Here is an 11,119-nt window from a genome sequence, read left to right as displayed (position 1 = left end):
CCGTGATCCATGTTTCCGATATCGAAACTTTACTCATTGAGAGACATTTGCGTTATTTGGAGCGCTGGCATCGCACTGTTGCAAGCCCGAAGAATGTTTATTAATTTCTTTCCAAAGGTCCAAATTTGATTTCAGTGCATGCAAAATTGATGCTCCAACCGCAAACTGTCTGTAAAAATGCGGTAGAAAGAACAACTGCCTGTGCACCTTTCATTTCGACGTCTTCTCGCTGGTGGTCTAGTCCCTTGAAATAGTTAATCAAAAAGCTGTGCGCAGTTTGAATCGGTTTGTTCCGCCAAAGTATTGTAGAGAGAGCATTGTGTGCGTGTCGCTTTCTCCTGAAACAACAGCGCTCGTCTATTTGTTCAATTCACTTGACTGTCGACTGAATGGCTCACATTTCGAAGGGAAAAAATGTATACTTGTTCTTCTCTTTCACACTTCCATTTTTCGGCATGGGCACAAACTTGACGTGAAAGGTGTCACGATTGGAGCTAGCCCCAGATTCTGTGGCAGCTTCAGAAGGATATCAAGGAAGACGAGGAACGACGCAAGTATTTATACTAGGCTAGCTCATTCAAGGTTGCGCATTATATTGGCCAGTACGAAGCTTTGTAAAACTTCTGCGAGATCAAGACGACATAGCAACCTTTGGCACCGCAAGCTCGACTGCAACGAGAACAGTGCAAATTGCTCTAATAACGATCAACCAATACTTCTTAATGCTGTGCGTGTAATTATTCCAGCTTATGCCAGACACGACAGATAGATGAAGAAGGAAAGCTAAAGTACCCTTTAGCTATAAAGAGCAAGTACATGGTCTGTCTGGTGAAACCAAGCGAAGGTCGATGAAGAGCCATCCAGCTTTGTAATTTCAGAACGTCGTCAGGATCAATATACCAAAAATCATGGACTTAATTGAAGGCAGACAATAGCCGCAACAGCCAGAAGGATCTTTTTGCCAACTTTGTCCAGACACAAAACAAGAGCTTTCTTGCCGTTCCTGTGGTATCTGTGGCAAGGGTTACAGAAACAAGGTTGCCACAAACTGTACTATTATAGGCCGAAAATGAACGCATCGGAGCGAAGATCGAGAACAAAGCGTATAGAAAGACCGGTTGCGATGATATCCGATGTTTCAGGATTAGCAAGGATTAGCCTTCATCGGATCTCGTGCATTTAGAGAATTTAAAACAGATGATGCATCTACGAAAGAAAAAGTCATCGATCTGACCCGACTTGTTGTCTCTGGGAAGGACTGTATTGACGTGTCAGATGTGGATAAAGCAATACTTTTCCATACCCTTGGTATATTTCCACAAATATGTTATATCTTTCTTTCTCTTAATTGACGATCTGTTGGGACGAAAGATTACTTCCTTTACGGAAGCGCTCGTCGATGAAGGAGAGTATGTTATGATCAAGCTATGCTCGGTTACTCTCCCATTCTCTCTGCAAGGCATATCTGTCTATATCGATGAACTCGACAAGTACTTGGACGTCTTTAAGACGTTGAGATCAATCTTGACGGCTCTAGATCCCACCTTTTGGGAGACAGCTCGGAGGCGGGACACGCTCGATATATCGGCTTTCCGAGCCAGTCTGCATAAAACCAACTCCGATTCGCGACGATGCTTTGTTCATGTTATCTTCCCATTTCACGATATCCGTCCAAAGTCTAAAGAGCTAAGTATTTAATATTCTGCTTTCTACCCCATGTATAAATACGCCGAACATGAAATATTGCACCATTGGATGATAGCATTTGAAAATACTATTTTTATTGCGGCTTCTTGCTGCAAAGCATGCTATTAAGTCGAACTACTATTTCACAATGGGTGACAAATGTGCTGAAATAGCTTCTAGACTCAGTACCCCGGTCCAACAAGATGCGCAGGATCAGGGCGAAGCCACTTCCGTCGAAGCTAGCACACGTCGCGGCCGTCGATCCCGCTTTGTCTAGTAGATCACTTGTGCTTGTCGTCGGGAGGGTGAGAAGCTAGTTCGCAAAGGTCTGGAGCATGGCAGAGAGAGTAAATACAGCCCGGGATCTAAGGGCCCTCTAGATATTTTTATGAATACACCCCAGACATGGGGACGTGCATGATGCATGAACGATCCTGTTCCTGTCCTCAGGGCTGAAACAGAGCCTTCTTAAGCAACAGGTTGCACTGCGCCCTCACGAAGTCATAAACAGTGCTCTTCCACATCCTTCTTTGCAACTTCTATCTGCATGGCATCTGATCTGCGGTCGCTCTCGCAAGTGGAAGATTACGCAAATACTGCGTATATGGACCTAGTGTTTCAAGAGCATACTGCTCTTCGTCGACAAGAGAGTCTATGTTTGCCGTACTCATCGATAGCATTGCCTTGCCCATCGTCATAAAAAGCTGGATGCTCATATTACAATCTAAAATTTCAAAACGCTTACGTACTTTATATACTCTTGGAGGTGTCAAGTTTTGACAAGACCACAGGAGATGCAATATCTGATTTGCCCGCGGCACGGAATCTAATTTCGGTAAGTGCGAAATTCATTGGGTGGTGAATTTACTTTCTGAAGAGGATGTATGCTTCTATCATAACCAGTTGTTGGGGCGGAAAGCTAATTCAAGCAATATCACCAAAGCTATCCTTTTTTGACACCGTGTAACGCGAGAAATGGCTCCAATTAAGGTGAGCCGCAACGATTTTCGTCTGATGTGACACCGTTGATCCCCGAAGCTGTCCATGGAAATGGCTTCAGGTACCAAGAATGGGAAAATGTGTCAAGATAAATGCTGGGGAAAGTTTTACTGTTGCATTAATGGGGAACGCAAAATTGAATTTGTACCATGGTAGGGCACAAATGACAATCTAACCGGGCGGGTTCCGCAACAACTTATTTAGGGCAGAAAATGATGTGCTTCCAGAAATATAAAAAAGAGTAAAGTTGTATATAGCAGTGGGAAGAAAGCATGTAGCACATTGCTTGGTGCGACGTGGTCGAAGAATGAAAAAACCTCGTGGTCGGAGGCATCTTTATGGTTTGAAAAGACCGAGCCCAATATTGTGTATTGATTGCCTCCTCCTGCTCCTACACTGCGTGTGCCCCCTTCCTCTCCTTCGCCCACCACTCTATACTCTATTATTATTATTGATATTCCTAAATTTAAAAAAGGCGCACTGTTTTGCGACGTTGCTACTTTTTTCCTTCCTGTCTTTGCTCCCTCCTCACGCCGCTGCTATGAAGGACCTCGGGATCAAGTCCATCGAGATTGTACCATTCAACAGCACCTTGGACTTTTTGGGGCAAATCAGCAATGAATCAGCCGACAATATTGTTATCAAGGGAGAAGCACGCATTGCTCTCAATCGCCCGCTAAAGCTACGCGCCATGACCGTCAAGTTTAAGGGCGTCTCAAACACCTTTGTACGCGGCTGCGAGACGAGCATCCCTATTCTGCCCAAGCTGAAACAAGCACTGTTCAGCAAGGCTAACCTCCCAGTCGGCGAGCACGTCATCCCTTTCCAATTGAGTGTGCCCAACATATATCCAGCAAGTTTATCGAGCAAGCGCGCAAATATCTCGTACAAGGTTGAGTTATCGATTGCGATCGGCTTGCAAAAGAAAGCGATCACAGCGGAGCATCCTATCGAATTGCGCAGGCATTTGCTCAGGTGCAAAGAGATGGCCCCATTGGTGGAGACACAGATCGTTCAGGATACGGTGCCCGCGAAATTCCATTACGAGATAGATGCACCCCAAATTGTGTGCCGCGAGCAGCGTTATCTCCCGGTGGCTGTCAAATATCTATGCTTTGCGTCACAGAAACCGGTCCAAAGTATTCGCACTCAACTGACTCAGATAGAGCTGTTCAGGTACATCATGCAATGTCGGAATGACACTGATAAGCACAGACTACTACCATTTGATGCTGACATATATTGCACAACAGATGTCAATCCGTTTCTAAATCCGGAAGCGACAGCAGTGTTAGCAGCAACTCGGCATGCAAAAGATTCCAAACGTTTGCAGATACATTCACCGCATCAAACCGTCACGAAAAGCGTTACATCAAACGCACAGTACCCGCTCTTGTACACAAAGTTGACAGCCACCAGCAAACGTCTACCTGGAAACGACCGCTTGTTTTACGACATAAGCTGCAACAGCTCATTACGCCTGCAACAGAATCTCCACTTGTATCTATATATCATCAACTCGAAATCACATTCCAATTCGAGCATGAATTTGAAAATATCAAGGCCAAAATCCCTATCGTCATTGCATCTATCCCACCATTCAAGGAAAACCCTCAATTGCAACTCACCAATGTCATGCCACTGTATCATTTCGAACAAAACCTTTCACGACTACATGATTCTGTCATCTCCGAAATATTCGAAGAGCCATCGCAGGTTACAGAAGGTAACCCTGTGGATGAAAGCGAAAGCCTGCAGCCTGGGGCTAAGTATAGTGTCTTGGGCGAGCCACATTTTGCGCTTCCTGTCACATCATCCAGCATCGATCTTCTCAAAGTATCCAACAACTCTACCGATCAGCTAAAGATTTCGCGTGTGCGCTCCATTCGTAAATTTGCATCCGCTAACGAACTATGCAGTTTATCAAGGGACAGTGAGGATGAAGAGCACGCTGATTATCGATTGTTACTTCCCGAGAGACCTCGAACGACAACGCCGCTGATGCAGCGCCGGCGCGGTGCACAAAATCACAGACTGCGGCCCATCGACGTCGACTTGGCTAATGGTATCAAGAAACCAGTGCCGCTAGCACTACCTGCTATCAATGCCACGCAGTCTCGCGATAACATGGCTACTGTTGATAAGAACTTGATGAAAAGTAAAGCCAGATTGCAGCAAGCCCAGCGACGTGCAACACGCGTTGCCATCGATGACAGGCTCGGTCGACCTGCGACCTGCGTCACAAACAATAGCCGTCAAGTAACATATTACATGGGCGGCATCATCAAGGACGATGATGCCGACTCTACCAACTCGGAAAAATCCAGCAAGTTTGCAGAGAGTGCCATATCATCCTCTACGAGCGACTCTGCCAGCAAAAGTGAGCATACACTCATGACACGACCTCCATCTCCTGTAAACTCGACAGCTCCAGGCTTGCCTGCAGAAATTGCACTGATACCACAAAATGCAGTGCAAACATCGCTAGTTGAAGAATCGTTTGACGATCCATTTCTCCAAGAAGCTTTATCTCCAGCACTGCAAACGATTGCTTCCTCCACGTTACATTCACCGCATACAAGCCAGATCTTGCTACGTTCCAGTACCCGAGGCAGCAACCACGGTCTTCCATTATCGACGGCGATATCGCTGTCTAGAAGCAGCAGTGCCCTTAGGACCTTCCCAGGGTCGTGCACGCTCGATATCAATGAAGCTCAAGCCAACTCAAAACCGCCGCCACGACAACATCGCAACTTGCCGCCACCCCCTCTCCCACCACTACCACCGCTACCGATACCCGAACTCCAGCCAGAGTCTAATGATAACCCCTACAAACATCTCAAGCTACCGCCTTTGCCAACCGAGGTTCAAAACCATACAGTGAGGACCCACCGCATGACAAAGCTGTATGTTGAAGACAGCGACGACGAAGTGATAGATCCCTTGCCGCCTATTCCGGAGCGAGGAGGAGCTAGGCAAGCAGATGAAAAGGATGATAACATGAATCAAGAAAAGGACGTGCCGAAGCTACCTCGCTTGTCGCTCGGTACGGCTTTCAATGTAAATTTAGCTTTTGGTGATGAGAAATAAAAGAGATGCCAATCGGAACAAAGCTGTAAAAATGAAATTCCTTGTTCTCTTGTTCTTTGCATTTGTCGCTGCATATTGTATCCTGTGCCCGTACACCAAAGTCGAAGAAAGCTTCAACTTGCAAGCAATTCACGACATTCTTCATTTCGGCACAACAGACGTTAGCAAATATGACCATCTCGAATTCCCCGGCGTTGTTCCTCGTACCTTTCTCGGCGCGATCGCTGTGGCCACATGCACGTTCCCAGTGCTGAAACTCCTCGAGCTAGTCATCGCCGTTGACACGTTGACCGAGCAAGTCGTTAGTCGACTCGTGCTAGGTGCGTTTGTGATGCTAAGTCTCGCGCGTTTCCAGGCAGCAGTCAAGGCGCTATTTGGTCAGCGTGCCGCGTCCGTGTTTATCCTGCTACTCTGTTGCCAATTCCACCTTGCTTTCTGGTCCAGTCGAACGTTACCAAACACATTTGCTTTACCGCTGGTCATCAATGGATTGGCACACTGGATGGAAAGCCACCAGTCACTTCCAGCATCGAGCAGGTCGAAGCATCATCTGGCAAGCATGATCCGATATCTCACCGTTGCAGGTATCATCTTTCGGTTTGAAGCTGGAATCTTACTCGTGGTATTGCTCGCGTTTGAATACCGTACATTATCCATCAAGACAATTATGTTGCAAGGACTCCTAGCCGGTGTTCCCAGTTTGACGCTCACTGTCCTTGTCGACTCGTATTTCTGGCAAAAGTTTTGGCTGTGGCCGGAAGGTGTTGTGTTCTACTTTAATGCGATCTTGAACAAGAGCTCAGAGTGGGGCACAATGCCATTCTACGCCTACTTTGTCGTGTTTCTGCCACGTCTCCTTATGCTCTCATACCCGCTTTCCATCGTTGGTTTCTGCTCAAACGCGCGTATTCGACGGTTGCTAGCACCCTCGTTCGCATATATCATCTTGTTCTCGATGCTACCGCACAAGGAGTGGCGGTTCATCGTGTATACTATACCAGTGTTTACAGCTGCTGCCTCTGCAACTATCGAAGAATTACGACTGCGAAGTACACAGCGCACTCTATACCAATCAGCCCTCTCGCTAGTTTACCATGGAATGCTGCTCTCCTTGATAGGCTCTTTGCTCTTGTTTTACATTTCAGTGCACAACTATCCTGGAGGTCACGCGCTGCATAAGCTGCACATGCTCGAAAATCCACGACAACCCGTTTCTGTGCACTTAGACACGGCGACGGCAATGACGGGAGCTTCCCGGTTTGGACAGTTGTATCCTACTTGGACTTATCACAAGGATGAATCTCTTGCACAGCCTGACGATTATCTCGAACGAGAATACACTCATCTCATTACAGAGTCGCCAGAAATCCACATAGCCTCTGGCTTCGAAATCATTGACACCACGCGCGGACTCGATAAGATACAGATCAAACGGCCAAAGCAATACCTAAATGATCTACTGGCCTGGTTAAAACAGTCATACGAACAACCACTTAATATTGATTTATTGCTGCCAATACGCATCACAACACGGCCTGCATTGTGGACAATGAAACTTGCAGAACCGCAAGAGACTTGGATAACTTTTCTGGTACGCAAACATCCCGTTGTTATGTTCAGCAAAACATACTGGTATGTTCTCCTCGTTCAAATTGTCTGAACAGTTTGATAACTTTGACAATTCTAGTCCATATTGCAGACGGGCGAAAATGATTCTTGACAAGTACTGCAAAGACGGCTACTACGTTGTAGAGATTGATCAAAGACGGGACGGGCATCACATGAAAAGTGCACTTGCTAGATTATCCGGCCGCGCGACATTCCCCAATATGTTTGTAAATGGAACAACCATCGGTGGTGCTGATGATATAGGGATGCTGGACAGGCAAGGAGAATTACAGAATGTGCTTTCCACATGCCAGCGACAACGCTAGTTGATTCATGTATAAATTCATCTTTCACAGCGCTTCTAGTTAAATGTACTGTATACGCCAAAATATCTGTCTCCTCTCTCTCTCGTTTCGCAATGCTCTCACTTTGAAGTTAACACACCGCGCAAATCGTATGAATCGTCATGAACATGTAAACTGTTTTATATTTCTGAAAAGCGTGTCTCGCCATTTTCAGTAACGACTTTAATCAACTTGCCGTTTGTCAAGGGTATTTCGTTTGTTACGTAACCCCACAGTTGCCTTGAACATTCAATGTGAGTTAAAAGTGTTCAATCACTCTACAGTCTCGAACTTACTTTGCGACTGCTTCGAGTGGAGTCCAGGTAGAGTGATCAGCATCTGGCATGAATTTGCGGTTCATGGGGGTGTCCAATGTAACCCTAGATAAAAAAAAAATGATCGTTAATCCAGTTTCTCCTTTACAATATATATAACTACATACGGGCAAATGGCAGCTACTTTAGCCCTCTCGGGGATGCCGCTAGAAGGAGCTGCGAGATCTTGCACAAGATGATGCACTGCTGCCTTGGCAATACCGTATCCAATCATCCCTGGAGAATGGCGTTCAACATGAGTACGTCTCTGCAAACCTAGATTCTGGTTTTTATTTCTCACCAGGTGTAGGTCCCTCAGCAGCTGCCAATGCTCCCGTAAGAATCAGGACGCCGTTGCTATATGCAAGTAATTACATTAGACTCCTGCTGCGTGACAGCTCTGAAAAGGAGACGCTACTAACTTTTCCAAATGCTTGGATGCCAAATGAGCTGCTATCAAGGATGATTGGACCGACTGTTTCCATACAAGATCGCTGTTTCCCAAGAAACCTGATTGCATGTATATCAGTTCAACCTGTTTCTTTACTTTGCGCGCATGCAGAGAGTTATCATTCTTACTCTTGCTGGCTGCGTTTCCACCGGCCCAGCCACCAGCAACGCACAGCAATGCTCTCAACTTTTGACCTTCCAAAACTTTATCCAATGCTTGGTTAATCGACAAGGCTTGTTGCTCCATTGTATCTTGGCCGTTGACTACGGCATTGTAGTGTGCAGCGTTGTTCTCGACCAAATCGATGCTTGTAACAGACTATACGTCGTCGCCGTCAAAGTTACGCGTTGCGTTAGCTCAGGCCATACAAAACTTGTGTTTTTGTCGTCACTTACCCAGCCTTTCTCTTTAAAAAAGTGTACAAGCACTCGGCCAAGTGCTCCGGCACCACCGTACACTGCGATCTTGCTCATTGTCATTTTCAAGACAAGAATCTGAAAGGAAAAAGCCGCTGTTTTCAACGGAGCTTTTTATTTGGATATGCAAGCAGCGTGGGAATATTCAGCCTATTATTGTCGTTGGTACACGCCTTTCATCTGTGTAAACACTCATAGAGAAGAATGCGGCGCGATTAAGGCTTATTACACGATGCTTTCCAATCTAGATAATTATTTTACAACATCTTTCGTATCGAAGCTTTCGAGCTTGAGGTTCTTGTTCCCTATGCAGCAGATACTACTTTGCAATTATTCCGTTATATGTAATGCTCATCAAGGACTGGCTATATGATATCTTTATACTATAGCAGCAACCAGTTTCTTTTCAAAGTAGTATGCGGCAATGCTCTTCCACCTTGTTATAATGATTTAGCTAATATATGCTACATAGCTACATTGCTCTAAAGGACATTTATATGATATTTACATCGCTGGGAATGACGGCGTCTCGCATGCTGCTGAATCAAAAAGCTTTAAAAAGACATGTCTAATCCGGAGCAAAACTTTGAAAATGCTCATGCTTCCCTCCTTCTTTATCTTTCAACTTTTAGCAAGCAGGGCATAACAACAAGGTAGCTACAACGAAAAATTGCCTCAGAAACGGTTAAAAAAACGTAAAAATCAAAGTAACCGGTAGCAAAACCGGCTTAGTGGGTTTGACCACATCCGGACCGGGACTCGAACCCGGAATCTTCTGCTTAGGAGGCAGACGCGTTATCCGATTCTGCTATCCGGACCCGAGCTAATTTCGGTAGGTTGAAAAAATATCTTAGCAACTTTTGACCAATTTTACAATTCAAACTGTCTAGACACAAATATCATCTCTACAAATATTTTTGGCACTCGAAGTATCATTCGGAGTTTTCTTTTCGGGTTGCAGTGGAAGGTATGAGTTTACTGCTACGAGTTCTTGACACAATGACCAATCTCGTCAGAATACTCCATACTGGCGACCGTAGAAAAGATTTGTTTCTGTTTGACTTTAGGTCTTGTAGTAATGTCTGCAGCCCGATTTTTCTTCTCAATAAATCCCAATCTGTAGCTTTGAGTACGCAACATCGTCTTCTCCAGCTAGTAGCTCTAAATTTACACATCACATTGAACCAGCTCCTGCTCAACCTTAGCGGTTTGCGAGTATCCACTCTGTTTTATGATTGAAATAAGGTAATAGTGGAAGTATTTTTAGTGAATTCTTGTAAACCGTCAATAACCAACTCGCGACAATCAGGTTCTTTAATAAGATTATCCTACTCGAGTGATACGACAAGCAATTCTTGAAGATTGGTATTCTCTCGTCTTAAGAAACAAAAACGGAGGGGACTGATGACTTCCGCCGTAAGTGCAGCATGAACGCTGTGAGATCGTCAACGCATATTATTCCACACAGTTCCCTTCATACCCTGAAACAATGGCGGCAAACTTGTGTAACTATTTGGCATTGAAGACCGGCAAAGAATATAAAAACATCAGAGGTTGTTCTCATGCACTTTCTCTTGTTTGACATCACACACGCTCGATCATTTCCCTTTCTATTACATCTACTACAGTTCGGAAAGTGTCACGACAATATCAGCATAGGCATTAATTTTTGAAACGAAGATGAGCCTTTATAGCAGCAGCAAAGATGTTACGTTGACAACCACAGAAACGACACTGCACATTGACGAAAAGCAACAGCCTGACCGCTTTCTGACACCGCAACCTGTACGTCAAAATAGTGCAAAGTCTGGTACGGATTATACAACAAAAAGTGCACAGAAAATGCGAACTAACTGCCGTTCCTTTATTCTTCGATTTCATTTACAGATCTCAAAAGCTATGAACCGACACCGTCACCAACGTCTGTTACTGTGCAACATACCGGTCAAGCGTCGCCTCGGGATCCATGTTGGCTCGGATGGTAAACAAAAAGTGCATATTCATGACCCCATGTGCTGTCATTGCTCACGCATACATTATTAGCTTGCTGGCATGTTTTCTCTGCTGCCTTGTCAAGGACGAACCACGATCCTGACAACAACCGGGTGGACTGATAAGGTTCACTCCCACCATGGCGCGCGCCAAAAAAAAAAGGGGGGGATTCAGAGATGCTAGTTACATTGTTATCTTGTTCTTTACTTTTGCTTTTTG

At 45.2% G+C, this 11,119-nt stretch overlaps 5 protein-coding genes and 1 non-coding gene across 6 annotated transcripts; 4 read left to right on the top strand and 2 right to left on the bottom strand.

Annotated features, from left to right (window-relative positions):
• Positions 1 to 1,275: 1,275 nt before the first annotated feature.
• Positions 1,276 to 1,698, top strand: VTP01DRAFT_4596 (uncharacterized protein; the record flags this gene model as incomplete). Its single annotated transcript, XM_069383294.1, has 2 exons — positions 1,276 to 1,308; positions 1,372 to 1,698. The coding sequence occupies 2 exons, from the start codon at positions 1,276 to 1,278 to the stop codon at positions 1,696 to 1,698; spliced, it is 360 nt and encodes a 119-aa protein (XP_069244010.1).
• Positions 1,699 to 3,226: 1,528 nt separating this feature from the next.
• On the top strand, positions 3,227 to 5,775 carry VTP01DRAFT_4595 (uncharacterized protein; the record flags this gene model as incomplete). Its single annotated transcript, XM_069383293.1, has 2 exons — positions 3,227 to 3,861; positions 3,939 to 5,775. The coding sequence occupies 2 exons, from the start codon at positions 3,227 to 3,229 to the stop codon at positions 5,773 to 5,775; spliced, it is 2,472 nt and encodes an 823-aa protein (XP_069244009.1).
• A 31-nt stretch (positions 5,776 to 5,806) lies between these two features.
• Positions 5,807 to 7,709, top strand: VTP01DRAFT_4594 (uncharacterized protein; the record flags this gene model as incomplete). Its single annotated transcript, XM_069383292.1, has 2 exons — positions 5,807 to 7,407; positions 7,463 to 7,709. The coding sequence occupies 2 exons, from the start codon at positions 5,807 to 5,809 to the stop codon at positions 7,707 to 7,709; spliced, it is 1,848 nt and encodes a 615-aa protein (XP_069244008.1).
• A 158-nt stretch (positions 7,710 to 7,867) lies between these two features.
• On the bottom strand, positions 7,868 to 8,965 carry VTP01DRAFT_4593 (uncharacterized protein; the record flags this gene model as incomplete). The annotated part of the gene is made up of 7 exons (XM_069383291.1): positions 7,868 to 7,967; positions 8,024 to 8,107; positions 8,170 to 8,278; positions 8,343 to 8,398; positions 8,464 to 8,551; positions 8,621 to 8,810; positions 8,888 to 8,965. The coding sequence occupies 7 exons, from the start codon at positions 8,963 to 8,965 to the stop codon at positions 7,868 to 7,870; spliced, it is 705 nt and encodes a 234-aa protein (XP_069244007.1).
• Positions 8,966 to 9,652: 687 nt separating this feature from the next.
• Positions 9,653 to 9,726, bottom strand: VTP01DRAFT_t12. Its single transcript has one exon. It is a non-coding gene; the product is annotated as a tRNA-Arg (tRNA).
• An 862-nt stretch (positions 9,727 to 10,588) lies between these two features.
• Positions 10,589 to 11,022, top strand: VTP01DRAFT_4592 (uncharacterized protein; the record flags this gene model as incomplete). Its single annotated transcript, XM_069383290.1, has 3 exons — positions 10,589 to 10,718; positions 10,806 to 10,889; positions 10,952 to 11,022. The coding sequence occupies 3 exons, from the start codon at positions 10,589 to 10,591 to the stop codon at positions 11,020 to 11,022; spliced, it is 285 nt and encodes a 94-aa protein (XP_069244006.1).
• Between the last annotated feature and the right edge of the window lie 97 nt (positions 11,023 to 11,119).

Source organism: Rhizomucor pusillus, assembly GCF_041956525.1.
Source record: "Rhizomucor pusillus strain CBS 183.67 unplaced genomic scaffold VTP01scaffold_2, whole genome shotgun sequence".
NCBI classification, from domain to species: domain Eukaryota; kingdom Fungi; phylum Mucoromycota; class Mucoromycetes; order Mucorales; family Lichtheimiaceae; genus Rhizomucor; species Rhizomucor pusillus.
The sequence above is the reverse complement of the archived record's forward strand: the minus strand, read 5'-3'. Positions and strand labels throughout refer to the sequence as shown.